Source organism: Gambusia affinis, linkage group LG01 (genome assembly GCF_019740435.1).
Source record: "Gambusia affinis linkage group LG01, SWU_Gaff_1.0, whole genome shotgun sequence".
Taxonomy (NCBI): Eukaryota; Metazoa; Chordata; class Actinopteri; order Cyprinodontiformes; family Poeciliidae; genus Gambusia; species Gambusia affinis.
This window is the reverse complement of record NC_057868.1, coordinates 31173047-31198919: the sequence shown is the minus strand read 5'-3', so window position 1 is coordinate 31198919 and position 25873 is coordinate 31173047. Positions and strand designations below refer to the sequence as shown.

Here is a 25873-nt window from a genome sequence, read left to right as displayed (position 1 = left end):
TATTTTAGCACTTGATGAACAGTCATTATTTGTTGATCAAATGACAGCATTACATATTCATGTAGTTCAGGTGCAGTCCATAAAATTCATGCTGCCAGCTGAAGTAAGTTACCCGTTTGCTGTCCCCATCCATAGACTTCTGAAGTAATCAGAAATCAGTGCTAATCTCCTGTTAACCACCAGGCCTCATTCTGTGTGATCAAGGCATTTCTCCTCCTCCTTCCTCACAAGATCAAACAACAACAAAACGAGCTTCTCATTTTTAAATGAGAAGATTAAGGCTTATGCCTGAAACTATCCTCAGCACCTGTCCTTGAGCCTTTCTAGTTATGGAGCAGCTCAAAGTCAGTTGGTTGGGGGGCCACGACACACCACAGGAATGCAATGCAATCCAGCTCCCAGATGGATCCTGTACAGTAAGACTAAACACACACATACACTGAGTCAGAGCAGGGATCTGATCTGTTTTCCACTGCAAGGGAGTCAAACCTAGAAAGGGGGACCAGTCTCTGGATAGATCTTAAAGATTTGCATTAAGCTACTCATTCTCTGAAAACACACCACCAGCCTCTTTCATTTTCCTAAAAAGGAAAAATAAAACCTCCAGCGTTTCCTCACTCAAAGGCAAATAAATATACACAGATGAGCTTAAAAAAAAAAATACATGCACATTTTCCACTTTTCTATTTGTCTTACCAGCCTTTTAGCTCCAGTTCCAGCAGCGACTGAGTCTTCTCTGAATTACACTGCAAACACCACATGCTGGCTGGCAATCACAAGACGATGTACTCCGAACATCAGTGGGTTCCCTCATGAATCCCCATACTGCCTAAAACACTATTCCAACAGTAAATGCATCTCAGAACCATCTTTTGTGCCAGGCTGCAGCCGACTGCATCTCACCAACACTCCCATTTATTTTCCCGTCCTATAGATGGTAGACCCTTAAGTCAGACCTAAGTGGCAGTCTGCGATCACTGACAGACAAACCGAGCTCTCTCTTTTTGTCTTTCTTCCTCTACGTCCTCTGCGCGCCGGGCTGGTAGGAGGTTCCAGGGGGGTGGAGGCTTGGAAACATGGGGAGTGTGCAAGTGTCTGCCAGGTCCTGAGCAGGATAGGAAAAGGGGCGGGGTGCAGAGAAAGGGGGTGTGAAAGGACTGGGCTTTTGGATGTGGAGGATTTGGAAGAAATATGCTGTTGGTGTCAAACATCATGCAAGACATGAGATGCCAAAGATTGAGGCAGCGGGTGAAGCAGATAAAAGGTTTGTTCGGGCATGTTATGAACACGTGAAATGGAGAAATTACAGCACAGAGAGAACAGTATGTGATGAAGGAAGATGCAACGCAGAAAGGAGGGGGGGCATTGTTTATAAGCCTATATGTTTAAATCCTGAACATATGGATGGAAAAGGTGTAGGCAAGAGGATGCATCCTCCATAGAGGACGAAGAAAACAATGTATTACAGATTCACAAAAAAAGAAAGAGAGGAACATTCTGGGGAGATAAAAGCAAATAAGCGGATCTCTATTAATAGAGCCTTTCAGGTCTGAGACGTGGAGAAGAAAAATGGCCTGAAGAGATTTTATCTCTCTTAGGTGGGAAAAAAAAATCTCTTTCTCCTCTGTAACTTTACGTACAGTACCTCAAAAGTATTCATACCAATTAAAAAATTAAGAGTGCAATAGTTTTTGGGATGCTTAACAAAAAGAAAATCTATGTGTGCATTTAAATACAACCCCATGAGCCTATAGTACAAGCTACACACACACACACACACACTTCTTTCCTTCTTTTGTAAAAAAACAAAAAAAGATATAGATTTATATCTCAGCATAAACCAGACTGGCTCGGGACAATTAAAGACTTTTACTGAGCCATCCTAACGCTTGACTATGGTTTGATCTAAACCATTCCATTCTACTTCTGGATGTTTGTTTAGGGTTGATTGAGAAGACAAAAGCTTGATATCCTAATGTTGTTTGTTGACTGACGTTTTCTAACAAACCCACAAGGCCTTAACAGAAAAAGCTGCATTTAAACTGAGAGGAAATTTTACACAAATGGACCCTCAGTAAATGTCTTCTGATTAGTCGCACTGGTTTTTAATCACAGGTATCATACTAAAAGGAAGTGCAATTCAAATAAAGACTACACTTTTCAGATTTTTATTTGGACAAAGTCAAGGATCCTTTTCTTTCCACCCACAATTAGTTTTGCATTGGTCTTTTCCATAACGTCCCATTTACATTCATTGGAGTTTGGGGTTGTAGCGTGACATTTTGTACCTCTCCTAGCGGACTGCAGCAAATCTACAACACTGTCGTATGTACTCCCCATGCCTAACATGCATCAGACCGCTCTCTGACAGCCCCTTGTTGTTACACTTCACAGACCACAGACGAATCACTCCTCTGAGGCAAGGGGAGCGGGGGTAAACTTCCCCCCAGTCAAAAGTATTTTCTAAGGAATGACACGAGCACAGGAAACAGGGGAGAATGGCTCCCACATGCAGCCAGTTTACAGGGACACCAATCATCCAAACAGACACACACATACACCCAGAGGAAGATTCTTCTAATTACAGGCCCGAGCCCCAGAAATGATCACCTTCTGTCGCCTGTTTTCATCTCAGGCTGTAATGAAAGACGCAGAATTAAAGACATAGCCAAACAGGGTAAGTAAAAAATATTATAACAATCCACTATAAATGTCTGACTGAAGCAGGGGGGATTATCTGCTGACGTAGATCAGCAACTGACCAGCTGATCTATTTCAGTTTGAAACCTTGGCCCTGCACTCAGACGACTACAGCTGCTGACGCTTTGTGGAGGTGCAGACACTTGGCTCGGCTTACATGCAACTACTCATCATAAAAATCTAAATAAAAAAAAACAAAACATCGGTGACTCATTTAAACTTTTCTTTATTAAACTGGGACTCTGACTATTCCACACACAGAGGCACAAAGCACCTTGTTTGGAAATGTCTGCGTTACATCAGATATTGGCCCCGGCGTCTGGCTTTGTTTTGGCAAAGCACTACAGGGAGCAGCTAACCAGAGTATATTTGTCCTAATGAGAGAGAGAAATATGAAGCAATTTCTTGGTAAAATTATGAAGCATTTGGCGTTTTACCCGCTGATTGTTTTAGGACGAGGCTCAGGGGCAACATTGGTTTCGGAATCAAAAAGACTTCTTCCTAAACTCATTCCCACTTGATGAGTTTATGTAAACTAAGAAATGAAAGTCTTCACAGGATTATGTGGCTCTCTGAGCCTGCTGGCCTCCGTGTCTCACTTCCTCTTCTAAAGTTACGATGCCGTCTAGCCGTCCCGTCTGCTGAAGGCCCATTCCATCTCCAGAGTCCTGACTGCAAGCCGCTCTGCTCCAGCATGATGTCATTGAGAATTCCAAGCAGAGGCCCACTCACTGCTCATAAAATACCATTTCTTCAACTCAATACATATGGTCTTTCTGGATTTCAGCTTCTTTTTCAATCAGCAACTCCTTTTGGTTTCAAGCCCTGCCCTTCTTTTAATCTTCACAGTCATGGCAGAGCGAAGAGAGGCTGAGGCTGGATACATTAGAGTTGGATCATTGCCAAGGAGGCATCCGCGAGTCAGATACAAGCAGCTGAAAACTGCTTTATCTGGTGAATTCCCACAGATGTGTTGCTTGAATACTGTCAGGGAACCAAGAAAAAAAAACTTGGGACTTTGCTTTTGCAAGAAGAATGAAACAACACAGAGAAGGGGAAAATACAGCAAAGGAAACGGGAGGGGAAAGTGATAGCTTCCTGGAAAGTTGGTCACAAGCTTTTGGCGCGATGTGTCTCGTCTACATGACATCATATATCGTTTCTCCTCATCTTTTCTTTTTTCCCTTTGCTAGATGCAGAGAAGCGAGGCCTGCGCTGAGAAAGGGAAAAATAGAATGAAAACGCAATCCTTCTCAGGTCTGGAAACAATTAGAGCGGGCTGATGTCATAGTTTGATACAACAGCATACTAAATGAGATGTAGTGGCCCGGTAGAGCTTTGTGAACACAGAGGACTTTGTGTAAGACAGAAGGGAAAGAAAAAATAAAAAATAAGTCCTTTAGATTCTCAGGAACAAAGAATGTCTGTGCATAACAAAGATCTGGCAGGAGATTTATAAATAGAGCTGATTTAGGAGTAATTAAAGGATATGTTGCCTCTGCTCATCACATCCTGGCAGCAAAGCTGGACCAGATGTGTTGGCAGGGGGGTCCTATGGGAATCATCAAAGTGTATAAGAGGCAAGTGACATCTGAAAGGCTTTTCAAACTCGAACAGAAATCATTTATCCAGATGCAGTGAAGCTGGAAGTTATCCTATTTTTGCTTAGTATTAGCCGATTATTATTTCAAACTGCAGAAACAAATATCTCCCAATCCTGTTCTGACTGGATACATCTGTAAAATCTCTGGCTGAATCTGGTATACATGATGTTTGTCCTTTGTTGTCTCATGCTACATGTATAGGAATAGATCATTGAGGTGTTGACTAACTAAATTGGTGTTATCTTAGGAAGCTTGAGTGAAGACAGAACTATCAAACACTCAAAATATTTTTGTCAAGAAGTGAATTTTTTACCACAGTTAAAGGTGATAATTCAAACAACACACAATCTTGCTGAAGCTTAGCTGTTTTTCATGTATAGAATGGGCTTCTAGAATATAACAAGCTGACACTAGTTGGTTAATTAGTTGTGTAGTTTTTATTCTCTGTATCTGACTGTCCTCACTTAACAACAGGAAAGATATAATTTCATCTTTGTTTGCAAACAACAAGTGGGGAAGGGGCAGGCTTGTGTCATTCTATGCTCCATAAGATACTCTGTCACTTTCTCTGCCATTTCATTAAAAGGACCGGTTCTAAAGTAAAGAGTTCATGACCCGGTTAAATATATAATGTAATGCAAAAAAAGTCTAACACATTTGAAAAAAGATTACGGTAAAGTTTTTTCCTCCCAAATATAAAATTGGGATGCAGTTTATTTTAGGTTAACACTGTATGAAAGAATAATTGAGCATTCTGTGGTACAGCTGTTCCAAGCTTTACAAAAACCAGAGTGGCAATTAGTCGCAACTCTGGTTGGTGCATCTCTAGAAAATGTGTTTCTGTAAACGCCACCACGTCTTCAACCACATAAAAAAAGAGAAAAAAGAATGTCATGCTTCCTAATTCTTAGAATTGGTCTAAATATTCCTCTTTAATTGATGCATTTGCAATAAAAAAAAATCTGCATAAGTTACTGGATCATTGCTTTGCTAAAAAAAAAAATCCAAAAAACAAAACAGAATTCTGAGTGGATTTATTTTGCACTTTCTTGGTGTGGCTGCATGTTTCCTTTCACATTCCAAGGTTATATCCAAGCCAGGTGCAGACTCTAAATTGCACTAAAATATGAATGCGGGCCACTAGTGACCAGCTCCTGGGCATTTCTCTGTAATGTTTAAAATGACTTAGTGGGCAGTGAAATTGCAAGAATTAAATAACACCCTTTCAGTGGAAACAGCAGACCTGTACTTTACAACTCAACCACATGTTTGCCTTTTTCTTCTGTGATTGCAGCTGGATGGGCTCAGCTTGAGAGCTGCATTTCTCCCTTATTTCTCTTTATTTCTCTAATTCCATTGACATTCTACAGCTCATGTGCTACTTTCTGCTGGGATTATCAGAAGTGGGCCGTGTTTGTCCTGTTCAGCTGAAGCCAACCCGTTACCATTTATTGCTTTTCTCTGAAGCTCTTCACAGTTGCCCCACCCTGACATAAAAAAAAAAAAAAAAAAAAAAAAAAAACATACTACAGCACAGTTCTCCCTCTGCTAAAAATAGTTCCATGTGAGGTGACACGCTCTGCTAAACACAAAGCTGCAAAGAAGTAGACAAAGAATACACATTTACACAATGGAAAAGCCACTGAATGCTCTGCTGATTCCATCTTGTTTGCTCCTTTTTGACTGATGAGAGGTGCTTCTCCCCCCACCCCCCATGACCCACACTGTAAAATCTGAAGGTCAGATGGAAAACAAAGTGGGACTCAGACAGTTTGTTTGGTGGTTGGTGTTCAGTGCAGCCAAGATTATAAATGCGACAAAGCCCACAGTGGGTATAAATACTCATGGTGGCCATAATGACTACAGCCAGGCAGCCTAAATGACAAAACAGAGGCCTTGCAGGATGGGACACAGTCCAGAGTGTGCACTTTGTGTCACATCGCCTCCCTCTGGTTATAAAGTACACAACATGCTCCCTTAAAGATACACCATAAACCTGATACCAGGGGTACTGGGGGTCTCAGAGCAGCGATGTCATTCAGGATGACTGAGGGCAGATATTTTTTATTCTGAATGCAAGTCTGGGGGGGTAAGAAGGGGGATTATTCAAAGGCACTGGGACGCAGCAGGCCGGCTTTTTCTGGTTGGGGAAAGTTTGCGTGTGAGGTGACAGAGGGGTTGGGTCATGGGGGCTGTGCAGTGATCTATTTGTGGCAGCAGCAGACTCACACCTGTCTCAAGCAACAGCCCTGTGGTTTACAGAGCAGGGTAGGTCAGGAAAATGAATCATCACATTTAAGTCCTCTTCACTTCAAATCCTAAGCTCTGTGAGAATATTTCAACAATAAAAAAAATTAATAAACATGTAAAATGTAGTAAACAGGATTTTGTTATATGCTCATCTGTTGTCATCAGTTTCATAAAATTCCCTGAATGACTCGGTTTCCTGCCTAATAACACCATGGTTACTAATACAATCAATAAACAGACAACCAACCTTTTAAAAATCACATCTGACTGCTGTCCTGATTCCAAGACTAATTTCTAGACACCATTCATAACATTTTTCCCCTTCTAAAACCCAATCAAAATATATCCATCTTTAATTAAAAACGAAGAATTTCACAGAATAAAGAGTGCTTTTCAAATATGACTCTGGAGTCAGGAAGGGAAATGGATGAACACGTTTTAGAGTTCAAACAGATAAACTGGATGTTTCAATCCAATTTCCTTTTTATTTTCAGTTATATCTGAGCTTCCAGGACTTTCTTTAAAACCTCAGCATTTAATATAAGGGACTTAGAGCCAACTAATCTTTCTGCAATACACATCTTTGCACTCAAATTGCCAGGTATTTTAGAAAGTACTTGTATGCTTTTAAATGTAAAACAGAAAATAGATGCAATCATTACAATAGAATTAACACTCTATAAAAAGTAAGAGGCTAGTATGTAGGGTTAGTATGAGATCCATGTGGTGTGATGTTTGACTAAAATCAGTTTTCAGAGCATTAGAACAAAAATAAAGCAACGACTTAATTACTTTTAGAACATTTATATACTATTAGTGAAAAAATAGTACAACATGTTTATCACAGTTATCAAAATCATGTGCTTGGTTTTATTTTGGATTCATTTCATATTTTGTTTGTACTTTACAATAACCAATGTAGCATAATTACATTAGTTATTGTATTTTTGTTTCTTTATCACCTGACAGAAACGGAAATACAAAAAAATGATACAAATAATCTGCTTAATTTAGCTGGTTTTGAGTGCTTTTTGTGGTTCACACAATAATATTACGTTTTTTGATTATTATTTTTTGACTAAAACAACTTATGCAAGCTGATGGTAGTTGATTGGTTGGCTAACTAGACGTCACGTCTTTGCTGCTATTAAACCTGAATTTTTCTTTAATGAAGAACAATCCTGTTCACTAAACGCATCTAAATGGAAATCCTTTATTCTTTGGGTGTCTAAGTGTTTCAAAAGCAGCATGCTCTTTGATGCCCGTTATGTTCTTTGAGCTAAGCAAACTACACAAAGAGTAGAGACATGTGCTTTGATGCATGAATGTGGTTAATATTGCCCTCTGTTCGTTCTTCTACCTTCATCAAGGAAGCTGCAGCACATTTACAATTTTAAGGTCAACGATTTATGAAGTTGCTCAGCCGAAACAAGTTCACATAAATGACTGTATTCATTATAACCTTTTGAAAGAAAATTGAACTCAGTAGTCAGACCTAAAAAAACCCAGAAAAAAGCCTGATTCATTTCTATATATGATGCAATATACTTTAGAAAAATATGATGGCAAAACAGACAAAAAAGGATGAAAAGCGTTAGACGCCACCATTTCTCACTGCCACTCATTACCGTAAAATCACAGTTTGCTTTCCTGAACTCCACCCTTATAACGCTGCCTCATTGCATATGAAACTCACAGCAAAAACACAGCAGCTATTGAGCCCCACAGATGCCTAAAAGAGCTCCTTCAAGTTCACTGGCAGAAGTCATTGTTTGTCCTGGCGCTGCTTATAGAAGGCGGCTTTCTCATATGTGCGAATGTGCCTGATTCAGACAAACAGTCAGTGAACAGGAAGGACTGTTCTGTCATGACCACCAATGTGTCAACATGTCTCACAGCTCAATATTATTGTTTCCTTTGGGGACATCTGATTGAGAGCATCTGACATCTGACCGTGTTCCAAATTATTATGCAAATTGGATTTAAGTGTCATAAAGATTAATTCTTTTGTTGTGCTATTAAATTTAAAGATTGTGTGTCAGGGTTCTTTGAATCACTATACTTAATTTCAGAGAGCTGGGTTGATTAGTTTGTCTGGTGAGCTCAATTAAAGGAAATCTACTTAAGAAGGATGTTCCACATTATTAAGGAGGCCACAGGTTTCAAGCAATATGGGAAAGAGAAAGGATCTCTCTGCTGACAAAAATCATCAGATAGTGCAGTGCCATATGACAAGTTATGAAAACATTAGATATTTAACGAAAACTGAAACGTTATTGTACTGTGAAGAGATTTGTACAAATAAAGGCATAATGAGAAATGTTTCTGTTTGACAAATTTATCGGATTAAGAGAGCAGCTATTAAAATATTGAAATACAAAGCAGCAAACAGTTATTTGAAGCTGCTGGTGCCTCTGGAACCTCGAGGTGGAGGATCCTCCAGAATCTTGCGGTGCATGAACCTACTATTCGGCCGCCCATAACCAGAGCTCACAAGCAGAAACAGTCACAGTAGGCCCAGTCGTACATGAAGATTCATTTTCAAACAGACTTGTTCACTGATGACTGCTGTGTGGATTGGTGGTGGATGGCTCCCACATCCCAACACGGCTGTGACGTCAGCAAGGAGGTGGTGGAGTAATTTTTTGGGCCGAAATTATGGGGAGAGAATCATTTGTTGGCCCCTTCAAAGCCCCCAAAGGTGTGAAAATGATTTCAGCAAAGTATATGGACTTTCTGACTGATCACTTCCCTTCATGGTTCAAAAAGAAGAGCTGTACCTTCCGTTTGATTTTAGTACATGTGACCACTTAATGCTGCACATTCAAAGAATGACTGTTTGCAGTTCTTTATAATCCATAAAATGTTGAGAAAATCTGCTGTGCATAATAATTTGGAACAGTGCACTTTGAGTTTTTTATTTTTGAAAAGAAAAATGCTGTTCTCCTGGGGAGCTTTGTTAGGTAAAATTTGATTTATACAGTAATAGTTTATGACTTAAAAATCATACTGACCATCATTTGCATTGACCATTTAAGAAAATCTGAGAAAATATCACTTGCATAATAATTTGGAACATGGTGTATACAGCAGCAGCCAGAAATAGTTTTTCATGTTCTGCTTTGCTAGGATAAAGTGTGTTTTATTTAATACATCTAGTTGGACTGGAAGGGAAAAACTGAGTTGGGAAACAGTGACAGCAGCAAAAGGTGACAAAAACTAGAAGACCTAAAATCTGGGCCCGTTGTGAAAAATACATTTTTACAGTACTCTTACCCAACTAGCTATTCTTACATTAATACCACAATCTTCATTGGATTTTAATGTACAAACAAATCAGTGCAAAGCAAATTTATCAATCTCCTGCAATTACAGGTTCAAGACTTTGGGTAAATTTTGCAAATATAATGACTGAAACTTTGCCCATTTGTGCTCAAATTTGATCAGGGTGAATGGAGAAGATCTGTCAACAGCGGTTTTCAAGTCTCTCTTCAGTTTCTCAGTTATATTGCGGTATAGATTTTGACTGGGCCGCTCAGCATATAAATATGCTCTAATTCCCAAACTGTGTCATTGCTGCTCTGACTGTACATGTACGTTTTTGTCCTGTTGAATGCAATTTACCTGATGAGCATCAAAACAGCATCAGACAACATCAGAACGCAAAGGTTAATGGTTTATGATTGTACAGTCAAGCAGATTAAATGGATTTGGAATTACAAAGGCATAAATACAACATTCCTCTGCTATTTTTCTTTGGCTCTAGGAGAGAATGGTACTAAAAGTCTCTAACTCAGCAGAAATGGTGTCAGGGTCTCTAAATGTCAAAGGAAATCCTGGTTGCTCTGCTGTCTTTCCCCTTTTGTTCAAAACTTTGCACACCCAAGCAGAAAACAGGTCTCATTCCAAACTGAGCTTTTCAACAATGAATATGAAAAAACTAAAGATAAATTTTCCCCACAGTGAGAACTTGATCAGCTGGGTTTAAATATTAATTCAAGGCCACAGTTAGAAATGTCTAAAGAAAGAAAACTATTAAAGAAATTATTAATGAATCTTGTTTCACTTGTCCATGTATTTATGGAAAAAGAAAAAGTCATTCACGTTTTTTGGGTTTTAAACAATGAATGAAATGCCAAAAAGCCATATTTATGAAAAAAAAAAAGAGATTATCGGGTCAGAGATTAATTCGCACAGACAACCAGAAAGCAATCAATCTCAGAACAAAAGCACGGAGATAAAGCAGGCGTGCCTGACTCATTCTTTCTTCACACAAAATGCAAAAAGCAGCTGCAAAACACCTTCTGTGCAGGTCACAGGAGTGCTGAGAAATTGATTCATGTTGACATATTCCAGAGGAACAAGATATCCTGAGTCTGCAAGTTCCATTCATACCACCTCTTCACAAGACCTGCTGCCTGCATGTCAGCAGATCTTATATTTCAACCTGCGCTCCATTCAGACAGGCCAGAACTGGTGCAGGACACGACGTGGAGCTTCATGCACAACAACAAGCACACTCAAATTTATGATAACAACTCCTCAAGGAGGGGTTAATCAGTGCTGTGTCTATGGTTTCATTAGTCTCAACGCCTCCTGTGACCTCCTTAGTCGTTTACAAGGGAGGTGGGTTGCAGGAGTGCACAGATTAATTTACTGTCTCTGTGATGAACAAGACGATAGCTAATGATGTTTGGCTTCACAATCAAGGCTTAGTTGAACTTTTTTTTTTTTTTGCGTTTGAGTGGGGGTCAGTAATAACCAGGTCTTTTCTGAAGAATTTACAAAAGCACCAGAATGAATTAAACGATGAAATATTGAAAAAAGAAATACATTCCTCTGACTGCTAAGCAAAGAATTTCAAATGTGCCCCATATCCATTTGAATCCCCAGAGCTTGCCCTTATGCTCCAGAAGCCTTATTATATTATCGACTAAAATTACAGCTCAGATGTCTGCAGGATGCAGAATTATCGAGCCTAAGCCCCTCAGTTACTTATTAAAAGCTCTGTCTTGCTTCCCCAAGACCACATCATGACAGAGAATGGGTTTGGCTGGGTCTTCTTAATTCAAGCTCTAATAATGTGATTGTGATAATTACAAAATAAAATAAATCAGTATACACTGGTAGGTGTTTTTTTAAAAACATGCCTTCTACACAACCTTGCAAAAATATTAATTCACATTGAGATAAACCATAAAGTACAACACATTTTATTGACAATTTGTGCAACAGACCAATATATATATATATATATATACTGTATACTGGAAAGGTGGAAGGAAAATGATACACTGTTTTTTCAAATGGACAGAGACCTATAAGAGGTTTTCTTTCCGGACTGTCTAGCTCAATCTATCTTGTCAAGAAGTGGATCCAGCTTCCACATTTCTGTGGAAGGAAAGCATCCCCACAGCATGATGCTGCCACCACCCTCTTTTCAGGTTTGATTTCAGGTGCACATAGTATTCTGCAACCATGTCTGGCAAACTGGGCTCTCTTTTAATAATGGCTTTACTCCTGACACTCAGATTTGTTGAGTACTTGTTGTCCTGTGCACTAAGTATCCCACATGAGGTTTTTACATCCCTCAAGCTCCTCTAGGGTTATCATAGATTTCCTTGCAACTACTCTCACTATTTGCTTCTCTAACCAGCTTGTAAATTTAGATGGGTGACCATGTCCCTTTAGGACTGTAACTGTTTTTCCAATTTCTGTGGAAAAATAGGTTGACCAGCACTCCAAGAGATGTTGTTTTATGCGCAACTGTATGTGTGACCTGTCTGATGTGTTCCTTGGTTTTTGTGAAGCTGTTTGGTCATTAATGTTCTCTAACAAATCTCTGAGGATTTCACAGAACATCTGCAATTATACCGAGACACACGCACATAGACTCTGTTTACTAATTTGTTCACATCCCAAGCAAAGGAGGGATCAAACTAAATGGTGTTGAATACAAACACACACATTAGTTTTCAGAGTTTTTGTATATATATATATATATATATATATATATATATATATATATATATATATATATATATATATATATATATATATATATATATATAAAAATACATCTATCATCTTCTCTCCCTGTCATAATTATACATTTCGATAAAATACATAGGAATTTGTGATAGTAATTTTCCGTGTTAGAAATTTCAAGAGCTATATATGTTTGCACAGCTTTTCCTCACAAAACACTTTAAGAAAACAGAGGATGTTTTTCCACCTCCCATTTTCTGGCATCCCACAGCTTATTCCTGAGAATTTGAGTGTGCACAAGGAGACCTGCATGTTCCGACATGTTGGCTTTGGGCTCTTTTCATAAAGAACAGAACAAAAAAACCCAATTCTGTCATTTTAATCAAGCAAACTTTCCATCACCCTCAGTGAAAAGCAGGGGGCTGAATCTCACGCCCACACCATACCCGCTGTGATTATGACCGACCTAAAAATCAAGAAAAGGTCAAATGAAAATGCGTTCTGTCCTGGTGGAGTCTATTTTTTTTAAGTTAATTCAAAGCAAGACCTTGAAGTACAAGAAAGAAGAAAAAAAAGATTTTCTAAACTGCCCTGTCAAAACCACAGCAAAGGAAGTAAATATTTGAAAAATATGTATTCAATCTATAAGAAGCAGTGGTATTTCTTGCTGTTTATCTGATGAGACCCAACACCCTGGCCTGAGATTGGGTTACATCAAAGCCAGGGTAAGCAGAGACATCAACACGCAGCAGGTAATAAGAAGCAAAAATAATTAGGAATTCATGGCAGGCAACCTGAGATATTCACTTCAGCCGAATTAATTAGGCCACCATTAGAACCAATTACTCTTGGTAGCTGCATCCTCCTAAATGAAAAGTAAGAGTACAGTGCCTTGCAAAAGCCTTAATAACATCGTGAGCATTTTTCACTAATTAGGTAACTTTTAAAGGAAATTGGTTGCATTGGATATTTATTTAAGGCAATGCAAATACAGTGATGTGAATATCAATGCATATGTGGGCATACACTCCACATTAACCCCTTATATATCACCAGTCAGACATAATTTTATTGAGAATATTTGTGTTTTTCCTTCTGCTGGACATGTATGAAGTAGTTTGTGTTGCTCTCTCTGACAAAATAGGTTGAGGTTTGTGGTTTTAGTGTGACACAATGTGAAAAAGGGTCTGACGTTTGCTTTCATTTTGGCCCTTATGAACTAAAATGCACTAGATCTTTAAATCTATTCACTCACACAACCAAATCCTTGAATTCGGATGTTTTAATCACTTTCATGGGCATGTTTATAAAATCCAGCACCACGGCATGCAGACTGTTTCTACAAACATTTCTGAAGGAAAGGGCCGCTCAGTGCCATGATAGGATGAAGTCCAACAGGGAAATTTCGTCACTTCTAAATATTCAACAGTCAGCTGTTAGTGGTATCATATTAAAGAGCCACTGATTGGGAATTATAGCTCATCAAAGTGACGGGATGTAAAATCAAATATCTGGATCAACAGATGTCGAGGAGCATAGTGTGTAGAGGTCGGAATTATTTTTCAGAGTCAGAAGCTACAGACCTGAAAACTTTAGGCAACCTCCAAATTAGCTCAATAACAATAATAATAGGTACAGAAATCTAAATGAGATGGGTTCCCATGGACAAACAGCTGCATCCAATCTATTTGGTACAATCTAAAGCACTGGAAGTAGTTGGATAAAAACATACCACCTCTGGAATGTAGAGCAGTATAGACATGTTCTCTAAAGTGACAAATCATGCCTCCCAATTTGGTAATCACATGAATGAGCCTGGATTTGTATGTTTGAGATCAGAACTTTCTTGGCTTCATTGTGTCACTTGTAAAGTTTGTTACAGAGGGATGATGATGTTGGCCTTTTTTAAAGAGTTTGACAGGACAATTTCATGCTCCCTTATTTGTGGAGACAGCTTAATGTTTCAACAAGACAGTTCGCTAGATCTATAAAGACCTGGATGAACAAAAATGGAGTCCTGACTTCAAACCAATATAATGAATTTGAACAAAGACTCTGAAAAAGGCCCTCTCGTCCAACGTCACTGTCTGACCTCAGAAATGTACATCTTCAAGAATCATCAATAATGGGTATAGATGCACTTTTAAACCTTCTGGAAGTCCTTTTCTAGAAGAGCTGAGGTTGCTGTAACCGCAAAGGCTGGCTAGCATCATATTAAACCCTGCTCATTTAGAACGGGGTGTCGCACAAGTTTATGCGAGAGAAGACAGAAGGGTCAATACTTTCACATTAGAGTGTATAAATCTTTGGTGGCTATTATGAGGTGATTATTACAGGTACTGATTTTTCTTTCATAAGAACAGCCACACACAGAGAATCAATCTAATAAATGGCCAATATTTTGAAGCCAAAGACTTCTTGAAGTGGGGCAACACAGCTAATATGGGTTTTAATGTCTTAAAACACATGTTGTGTTTTAATGTCTTAAAACACATGTTGTGTTTTAAGACATTGCCATCCCTGATTGTAATATATATTCTTTATACAGTAATGCAACTACACTTCGTTTTTTTTATACCTGGTCCCTTCTACTCACATTACATTTCAAATTTTAACTTAAAAACCCTATTGGGAAAAATGCTATTAAAAGCAAATTTAATATTCAGACAGTGATACACTGTTTTGATGGAAGCATATTTTAGTTATTGTCAGTTTTCAAGATATACTATCATCCCTGCTGTCTAACAAATCCATTGCGTAAATAAGGTCAACTGCCTTACTTAAACTTTGTGTAAACCGTGCAGCATACCACCACAAGCTTGCGGTGACAGCTGAAAGGAGCAGCATCAGAGTGAGGGATTTACAAGCTCAGAGCAACCCTGAAAAAGGGATGAGATCCTTTTTACTCATAATCCACACATGTTTTCAAAACTAAGCGCTCCGAGTTCCACAGGAGGGCTTTTGTGAGTGTGATGGGTCAGAATAACACACACCTGACCTCCTGTACAAATGCACAAACATCTGTTCAGTATAAACTAAATGTATTCAGGAAACACGCTCTTCAGTGCATTGTGTTGAAGCAGCTTTGGGAGGTTATTTTTGCCATGTCCAAAGCAGAATAATAAGCTGAAAAGCCCGGTCACTGCGTTTGCCACTTCACAATGAAGCACCAGGCAAGTTTGTATAGTGAATTGCTCCAGAGATTCGAAGCAGGCACCATTTGTCCCTGTAGGGTATTTTCTTTTATCTGTTGTACTATGAAATGCAGAACAGCAACTACACATCTGCCATGTTGAAGATGGGTTAGAATGAAACCAACTGAGAGGAGGACAGAAAGAAAAGGGATGAGCCACAACATGCGCATGGGTGTGTTCAGCACAGTGCAGCTATGTATCCTCTAACCACTGCTCCACTGTTCAGCAAGACCAATGAGGTAGAAACAATTTCATAATTTGAGCAGCTAATAGATTCTAATGATGTCCTCACAAAGCCATTTATTTTACTAATCCGACTAATGGGAGGAAGTTGGGTTGGACAAAGCAAGCGTCTACAGAGTTAAAGGTCCAGCTATGGGCTGCACTGGAAAACATCAATAGGGTGCATCATGGTAACAAACGACCATCAGGGATGTGCTGCCAGAGGGACACAACTCATTAAGTTCCTGCTGTTTATAGGAAATCAGCAAACTAGGGAAAACCATAGAGAAATCAGATAACAGCCAGTATCAGGAGACTTTCTTTTGCTTGACTGGGTCAGGCAGAAATCTGATGGTGGTAAAAGATAAACAGTGGGTTGCCAGTTTGATTCTCACTCTGACTGCCTCTGTCGTTGTGTCCTTGGGCAAGACACTTTACCTGCTGGTGGTGCTCAGAATGCCCGGTCGTGCCAAGGCAGCTGTGGCTACTGTCCAGCAGCTTGCCACCATAAGGCTGTGAACAGGACGAATGACTGAAAGTAGTGTGAAGCACTTTAGGATCCTCTGGACTTAATGAAATTCTATACAAGTACAAGCCATTTGACATTTTTTTTTATTAGTGAAAAAGTAATAGTAATTATCATCAGTTAAGTTAACAACAACACTCTTCAGTGTAAATGTTATTACTGAGGAAAGAATAACAGGAAGGCTAATTTCTCATAGCAAGAGTAAGAGAAGTTAATACTTAAAGTGCATTAAATTTGAGGTCTTTGTTGCTTTTAATCTCATATGGCCTAATGATGTGCATCTTCTCATCTTTAGGACAATAACCCAGGTGGGGTTCAATTCTGATAGCTGGCTTCATTGTTGCTCTCATTTCAGGAATCAAGCAGCCAAAGAAGCAAACATTTTTAAGATATAATATTTCAAATATGTATTTAAGATGTTTTTGACCTTTTGCATAAAGCAAATAAAATAAATCCAGCTAAGCAGGGCATCAATAAACTGCCAACTGGGTTGACATATCTGAAATCTGCCTTAAATTCTAAAAAATGTGTCAGCCTCATGCAAACACAAACCAACAATTATTCATTCAATAACCATATTATTAGCTGAAAAGGGTAAATAATATAAAAGAATGAAAAGTCCAGTGTACCACAAAAGTCATTTAAAAACAAACAAACATTAAATTAATCCCTCCCACAACGTTGATATGCTTCATTAATGACATTTCCATTCATCGAACTTGTTGGTAATTACTGTTTCAACATGCAGCATGCCAGCCTGTCATATACCTGCAGAGATGAACAATGCAAACAGCTGCTGCTAACGCTGCAGAATATATAGGAAGGCTTTGCTTTACAGCTGGAGAGATCACACACTCAACGTAGAGCCCACCTACCTCCCCACATCTGCCTCTGGGTTGGTCTGTGCAACGTGAAACCAGATCCAGGCTCTGGTAATAAGCTACAGACAGGTAAGGTGACCGTGGTGACTGGAAAGCTAGCCTGCCTCTGTCAGGCATGCGAGAAAGGGAACCACTATCGGACCGGTTTACTTTCTGCAAATCAGCACATTCCCCTAAGCGTCAAAGAAAAAGAGGCGGCTATTTGTGCTCCCCGCTCCCTCCCCCTGCCTCATTCAGCTGTGTCGCCCACAGCCTCACTCTGCCGTTGAATATGTCCCATTATTTTCCATCTCTCCCATTTTTACAATTAGTTTTCTGCTCGCCTTCAAACCTCCCTCTGCCCCTCTGTGTGGTCAGCGGCTTTAGTGGCTGTGATGCCTGTGGCTCGGCTGGAACGGGTTTGGAGCCTGCGTGTTGCAGCTCTGCAAGGTCACTAATTGTTTCTCCCTCTTTCCTTTCCTCTTTAGGACACATGGTGTGGCCGAAGGGGAAAACTTAGCTCTCAAGCAGACAGCGAGAGTACACTCTGAACTGCACTTACATAGCAATATCTTTAAATTTAAGGGAAACAAGGCTTTAGTTTCACTTTGGGTAGAAGCTCAGAAACAAATATATACTGGTACATTTAAACCTATTTGGAAGTCGAATCCTCTAAAAATAAAAACTGAACCCTCCCCCCAAAAAAACTCCCTTGTGAATTAAAATCACAAACTACTAACTTATAAAAGATGTAGTTGCTGCCAGGCATGAACATTCTTGTATTAAAACAGTTATGCAATCATTGGCACAGAAACTCAATAGCAGCTATCCGGGACAAAAGCCAGCAGATGGGCCCATCCGGCTGCTGCAGCCACCGTAGGACACCTGACAAGGCAAGAGCCCCCATCTGCCTTAATTTGTTTTCCTTTCCTCCTCTTATGACCCAAACAGAAATTCTTCCTTTTTAAAAAAAAAAAAAAAATCCCCCCAATGTTTTATTTCTTGACTCTACGCATTCAAGCCACTGGCAGCAGAATGCCTGAATTGTTCAAAAAACTGGCCACTAGCAGTCTCATAACTTTGATGGCTTGTAACTGAAGATAGGCTTTCAAAAGGAGGCTTATTGACATAAGGCCTCAATAAGACACAAGAGATTTGTTTGGAGGCTTTGGAGCTGCTCCCTGCCCTGATGTGTCTCTGCCAACAGATGGCACTACTGCACAGCGCACACAAGAACTGGCAGGGCTTCAGGATAAAATGACCGATAGAATGGACTCATTCATCTTGATTGAGAGGAGGCAGGAAAACAAGATGATATAAAACAGAGCAGAACTGGGAGGAGAGAGAGAAAAAGAGAAAAAACAAGGTAAAACAACAATAAAATGGGTTGAGGACTGCAGAGGAGCTCATTTAAACTGCAGAAAGTTTTGCTTCAGTACAAACCAGTTCATAACTCCGTGATTTCAAGCCTTGTTGGGGTTACACTGAACAAAAGGGATTATTTAATTTCTGAAGAAAACTTAAAAATACATTAATACTAATTGCTCTGTAATCCAAAGTATAGTTGCAATTTTGCAGGATGCATGAGAAGTGGAGTGTCTCTGAGGAGGAATCAGGTGACTGTGGGAACCTGAATGATGCAGGTATCTACATCTCTGTGGATAAAGGCTCATTGACTGGGAGCAGGATTTATCACAACTGCACGTGCTCAAATCCAAGGCTAGTTGTCAAGGCAACAGCTACAGCAGACCCACCATTCACTGAACAGCAGATACAGATATGTTCACATGCATTCACACAAGAACATCTGCTTCCATCTACACACAGCCTCCAGCTGTAAATCCAGTAAGGATAAACATTTAAGTTTAATGACTGTTTACCAGTCAAAGTCTCAGCCCCCTGACAGCTCTGCTATTTCACTCTGAAGAACAGACAAGTGCTATTTTTCCAAGTAATGAGCCCACACAATGCAAGGCAGAGAAAAACAAAACTGCTCCTGACCGAGTATTATTCTAGAGAAAATAGTCATTTCAACCAACATAAAGAAGTAAATAAATGACACGCCAGGAACAGAATGCATCCTTTTCAAAATCTCACAAAGAAAAATTACAAGTGTGGCACACATATGGACTTAATCAGTCCTCTTTACTCTGATGTCCCTAAATGAAGTCATGTGCAAACAACTACTGACAGAAGTTAGCTAACTGGTAAAAAAAAATAAAAATCAAGTTTATGAATATTTTGAGAAGCATTACATTCACTCTTTTGTTGGAGAATGTTAATGAAAAAAAAAAACTTAATGTTGACCAATGAACACAAGAGACAAGAAAGAGACAATTTTGGAGACATTTGAAGCAGAAATATTATCCCAAATTGTTAATTCCATAATCTGAAAATCTAGATTACATCAGAACTGCAACCTTCCAAGAAATGTTCATCTGACTAAACTAAATGTAACAGCTGACCATAAAAAGAGAAAATTATATCCTTTCCCTACCAACCCACAGCTATCCACTTCTTTATGTTGGTATGGCATAAAAGTTTGTGGTTAAAACACGACAAAGTGTGACAGACCTCAAGGGCCATGAATATTTTATCAAGGCATAGTGTGATGCAGAGGACTGCGAACTATAATTTTGTAATACTTAAATCATTGGCAAACAATTTATTATCCATTTGTTCTCCAGGCCAGGATGAGACGTAGCTGAAAGGCCTGATGAAGGAGCACTCTGTTTAATAGAAAAAAAGTGCCATTAAACCAAGTGGCATAGCTCTTGTGTCACTATTACAGACACCTATCACCTGACCCTGCTTCTCTTTGCACTTTTCACACATAAATCAAAATGTGTGCCAGATAATGAGGGACTTATTTGTCACATAAAAAAAAGAGTTGGTGAACCTAAAAGTGATTGCAGAGCTATGCTGGCTCAGTTTGATCATGGCTGAGCATCGTCTCTGCATCATCAGTAATGCAGGTAAAAGACGGCATCACATATAATATCTTTCAAGGCCTTTCAGAATTATTAATACATAAACTGAATGGAAAACTTGCCTGTAGAGCTTCACATTCCGCTAGAAATTTTTTGTTTGAGTAACCAGATTCATGTAAATCATCAATCAAACAATTACTGAACATTAAAGGAAATTGGATAAATGGACCTGAATATGCATAACAACATATGGCATGAAGCCAAAAGGTGCAGAGTGTCTATAAAAGCTGCAGTGCAGCAGCATGAGCTCATCATTCTTCTTCTCCCCCCCCCCTCCTCTTTGACTCCCCACCTTCCCCCTATCTCAGCCCTCTGCTTGCTCGCCATTACATAAGTTAATGCAGCAACGAGCCTCATTATTCTCCAAGCAGGCACAGAGAGGAGATGCAAAAAGAACATGTCATCAAAAGTAAAATAACAGCAAAAAAAAAAAAAAAAAAAAGAATAAAGCTCTCAGAAAGAGATGGTGCCCGTGTTTCTGAGCCGTCACAGTCCACTGATCAAAAAGAGCAGAGGCGAAATATCTTTTTGCTCATCTTTAATCATACAGTGTGTCTACAAAAATAAAAACAGTACTGGGGAACAAAACAGAAAGATGCCAATATTTCAGAATGAATCATTTATATTCATGTGCATTTTTCTGATCAGACACCTCGATGATGAGGGGAATGGTGGGGGAATGAATACGACATAAAAATGTACTCTGTTGAGAGGGTGGCGTTCTTGTGCATTAAAGTAAACAAACAAGCCTCCTCGGATGATTAGCATTTCAAACGCTTCACAGCTCAAGCATGCACCAGAAGCAGTGTTCCCAAATACCTTCCCCCATAATGGTTCAGCCTTGCAGTCATGACAGGTGAAAAGAAAGTGATGGATGTAGTTTGTTCTCCTGCGATTCATTTATATGCACACATTATCGGTGCTAAAGGCTACAAACTATTTTAGAAAAATCATAACCCTTAAACAAAATTACAAAAAAGGGAAAGAGAATCACCTCTCACACTCTGCTTGTGTCCCTCTGGGAGAGACATGCATATAAAATATTCAGTGGTTGTAGACAGAGACTGCAGCTTAAGTGTAGATCTCTGTATAGATATATATATATCTATATGAAAGGCTCCATAGAGATGGATAACTATAGAAGTCTGCAGGTAACTGAAATTGGTTTGTTTTCTTAATTAGTCATGATCAACGCTGAAAAATCGGATCAATCAAAGCCGCACATGTAAGCACTCTCATATCACACTTAAAGTGTGGCAGTTTTGATGAGGGTATAACATTCAAACTTCAAGCAGGTTTTTAAAAGGAAGTCAATTAAAGCACACATCTTCAGAAGTCATTTAAAAGGAAAGTAAACTCGAGATGTTTGGTAATCTTTCAGATTAACAAATGGTAAGAGAGTGAGACTTTCAGCAGATAACAGGAAGGCTCAACAGAAAACAATAAGGGCGCCAGTGCTCCGTTTAAGTGGCTATGTCCTTTGTCTATTCTAGAAGTATAAATAATAGTTGCTCCAGGAGTGCCATTCATTTCCCATGGTGCTGACTGGTTCTACACCAAAGACTGTAGATATTAGTTTCTGTGCTAGTACCAAGATGGTTTCAACTGTTAATATTAATATACAATATGGCATTTTTGATGCTTGAACTATTGAAATAAACAACTGAAAGAATTTTTTAAAAAGGAGTCTCAATTATTAATACATTTTAGTTATTCATGGACAGTTAGAGTCCCAATCTCATGAATACCAGGGATCCACTCTATTGCATATGATAGTTGTATCACTTATTGCATATTATTTCTGTGCAGTGCAAGTGTTGTACATTGTCTATTTATAAGGAAATATTACACTTTGTCCTAAAATTAGCCGAAAGGTCAGTGCAACTTCAGTTCTCAGGTATATTTACTGATATACAGTTACTCAAATGGCAGCCTCTACTAATGGAGCATAACGCTGAAGCATGAGCACAAAAAACAATGTTTGTCAACAAGTGAATGGAAATGTGCTGAATAGACTATGAACGCCTTACCTGGGGTGACAAATAGATTCATGCCTAAATATTTTTTTAAGCAGGATCCAATCTGATGTTTAACAACAAATGGTAAAGCCTTTAACATGGTCAACATTTCAGTCATGTCTAACTGGAAGCTGACCAACACCAAGGTAATATTTCAGAGCTGAACATGGCGTCGATTTGAGACACGTCTCAGCTTTTCCACCTCCGAGGCTTTTTTTCCCTCCCTCCTCCCCTCCACTCACCACAGTGGAACTGCGAGTTGGCAGGTTAGTACATTTCCATTATAACAGTTCCTCTCAAACCTCTCCCCAAAAAATTTGTAAGTTGTCTTAAAGCCAGCACACTAAGGCAAAGAAACCAACACAAGGTCAGAGCCTGCTCTCATTTTATTTCTAATCAAGTCACACTCAGTTAAAATCACACCTAAGTTATTTTACCTTATTTGAAGCACTGTGAGGCTGCCAAGAGGTGCTTTAACATCCCGGTTCTTGTCAGAGTTTTCTTTTTGCTGCTCAGTTTCTTGGATATTCACAACGGGACGAGCAAGCACCGTTGAATAAGTAATGCTCTCGTCATTGCGCTCTTGAAACTCAACACTGGCTCGTGTTTGTCACTGAGACGACTGAAGCAGCCAGATCAAATGCACCCTGGCGTCTAAAGTGTCACAGCTAAAGGTTTCATGATGTATTCATGCATATTTGCGCATAGCGCTGTTATTGTAATATGTCAGCCATCCAACAGGATGATGTTTCCACTTACCATCAGTCGTCACTGGCTGCAGCGTTCAAACAGTGTTTATTTAACTTTACCACTGCTGTTTATGGAAATCACAACTAAGTTTTAGTGGTAGCTGATAAGTTAAGAGCACAAAAACTAAATTGAACACTAGAGATTTGCTAAAACTAACTCCTGGAGACACCTACAGGGTGTTCATCAAACATGGCGAGGTTGACAATGTCAAGGAAGCAAAACGCAAGATAAACATCTCATTTAACAACAATTCCTATTTCAAAGACTAATAGACAGACTTCTATCTTCTCACACTGTAATGAAAGCCATTTTTTACTCCCAGCTCTTGCCAAATCTCCCAAACAAAAGACAAATGAGAGGCAACTCCCTTATAACTTTAACATCCTGGTTGCTGTTTTCAAACAGAAAGAGGTGACCTGCTTCATCCAGGTCAGTGGTCAATCTCTGCCTCAAGTGGAGGAGTCCAATTATCTTGCACTCTGCCTCATTCATGATGGATAGTAGGATGGAGCAGTGCATGCATAGATGGATTGTTTCTTTTTCTGCAGGAATTCTGGTGCTGCTTCCACTGATTTATCTGCTGACATTTCATTTAATTGTCTACATTCCTATCCTCACCAATGAAAAAAAAAGAAAAAAGATTATGACTGAAAGATTGAAATTACAAACACACGTGGCTCATAGGACCCTTCTAGCAAGAGGTGGCTGGACTCAGCGTTTGCATCAAGAGAACTCAGCGGAGATGATATGAAGCATCTCATCAGAGAAAGACATACTTTTTGCAGGGACTTTAGGAGGAGTTACAGTAGTGTTCATTTAGCTGGCCAAATACAATAATCAAGAAATTAACACGAGACATTTAATGTAATATAATATCCATCTAAATATTGCATCCACAGTTCTTTAATGTTCATAATATTGAGCACATATAAAGCACATAGAGCAAAACCAAAAGTCTCACTTACCGACAGCAGCCTCATTTTAGTACCCAACCAAAACTGTACCTGAAATTCTTCTTGAATGCAGAATTAATATGCTCTATATGTCTTCTGGTTATACAGGATTTCAGCAAGAGAGAAAACCATACATGCAGGTACTCACCCCTCAATGTACTACATTTGTGTTGTGCCGGGTACCTGGAGAAAACCCAGGTGTGCACAGGAAGAGAAAACTCCACACAGGACCGGAGTTGACCACTGACCCTTCCTTGCTATAAAGCAATGGTGCTAAAAGCAATACCTCCATCCAACACCTGATTGGTTTTGTGAAGTCCCAAATGGTTTTTGACTGACTTGTAGGTTTTGCCTTTCACAGCTATTTACAAACCAGTAAGTATAATTAAAGTTGGTCTTTTTTAGTTTATGTTGTGCCTGACTGGGTGAGATGAATAAAAGCTCCAGGGAGATCTACGTGGGAAAATACCTACAGAGCAAATTCATAGATAAGTTAACACAATTTAAATGCAAAAACTCTCGAAATCAATCAAGCGTATGTGTGAGTGTATGCGTTACCCAGTTGTTTTAAACTCCAGTAAACAAAGATGTTTAGAGAAATTATCTTGGCCTGACTTTGATTATCTGAAGCAATTGTGATTAAATGTTTAATTAATTAGTACAAGCCTATTTGTAATTAGATTGGGGATTGAATCATTCGCCGTGATGCATTGGCTTACCGTTTTTCATTAAGTGCCAGTTGCCATGAACTGAGAAACTGTGGAGGCCTCAGACTGAAGCATGTTTTGGAATTTTGTCCAAGAGAATTGATTCTTTATATTTGCTTGATTAATTGCATTTTGCAGTGATCTCATAATGAGTAATTCATTACACTCATTATAATTAGAAACTACGCTGCGTGTATCCTTTTATTCATCGGTTATAAAAGATCATTTGATCCAAGCAAGAAAAGAAATGCTTAAATTACATCTATATTTAAGAAAGAAAAAAAAGTAAACTTGCTTGCACAAGTGAATATTTTTTGCAGATCTATAGCCAGGACTGATAGAAGCAAAAATGCAGATTCTAACAAAAAAAAAAAAAAAAAAAAAAAAGATAAATTGATAACAATAATAATCGTATCACTAGATTTAGAGAGAAAGGGATGTCACACAGAGCAAGGAAAAGCTTTTCTCCTTACTGGTTTCTGTGTTCCTTTCAAAAAAATTTATTTCAGGGAACATCTTGGATGAAGTCTCTACTCCAAGCCAAAGATAAAACTTTAATAAGGCTCAAGGAAGACAATAAAAGAAAAGCCAGATTATTTTTTATGCCTTTACAGTCAAAGACATGTCCTTGACAAAGTACCAGGAAAGAACTTGTACATGTCTTCACTGTTTCCTCCCTGCCTTTTTTAGCTGGCTGATAATATATTTCCAGTGGTTTCAGAGAGGAAACCACCGGACTTGTGAGCATATGGACAGGAATGTTACTTGATCAGAAATATCTGCACAAACTGTTGCGGTCAGACTGAAAAACAACCAGTGCTCCGACCGCAGGCCACTGCCATCAACACTCTTCCCCATATGCTCTCCTACCTTATAGTCCGACTGGCAATGCAGTACTTCCACATCTTGTTCCATGTGACGGTGGCATCAGAAAAACACATACATGGCACCCAAAGGCAGTTCCATTTTAAAAAAAAAAGTCTCAAAGTGCAGTAACTGCTCCCAAAAAGCAGCAGCAGAAGGAAAAAAAAAGTCTGTGCAAACTGCTTCTTCAACCACAAATTACACCCCACATGTTTCACTTTCCATAGACGAAGCCACAGTGAGATTC

At 39.1% G+C, this 25873-nt stretch overlaps 1 protein-coding gene across 10 annotated transcripts in view; it reads right to left on the bottom strand.

Moving 5' to 3' along the window:
- LOC122832872 (IQ motif and SEC7 domain-containing protein 1-like) overlaps positions 1 to 25873 on the bottom strand; it is a 116896-nt gene that overhangs the window by 24346 nt on the left and 66677 nt on the right. Inside the window, exon 1 of one of the 10 annotated variants that reach the window (XM_044120148.1) lies at positions 22790 to 22877. The exons of 7 other annotated variants lie outside the window; for them this stretch is intronic. Coding sequence is in view for 2 of the 3 variants with exons in the window: in XM_044120088.1 (XP_043976023.1) it covers positions 17360 to 17482 (123 nt within the window). In the remaining variant the exon portion in view is untranslated. Of the gene's footprint in view, positions 1 to 696; positions 975 to 17359; positions 17490 to 22789; positions 22878 to 25873 lie in introns of those variants that run through there. 2 more of the 10 variants (XM_044120088.1, XM_044120115.1) reach the window with 2 other exon arrangements.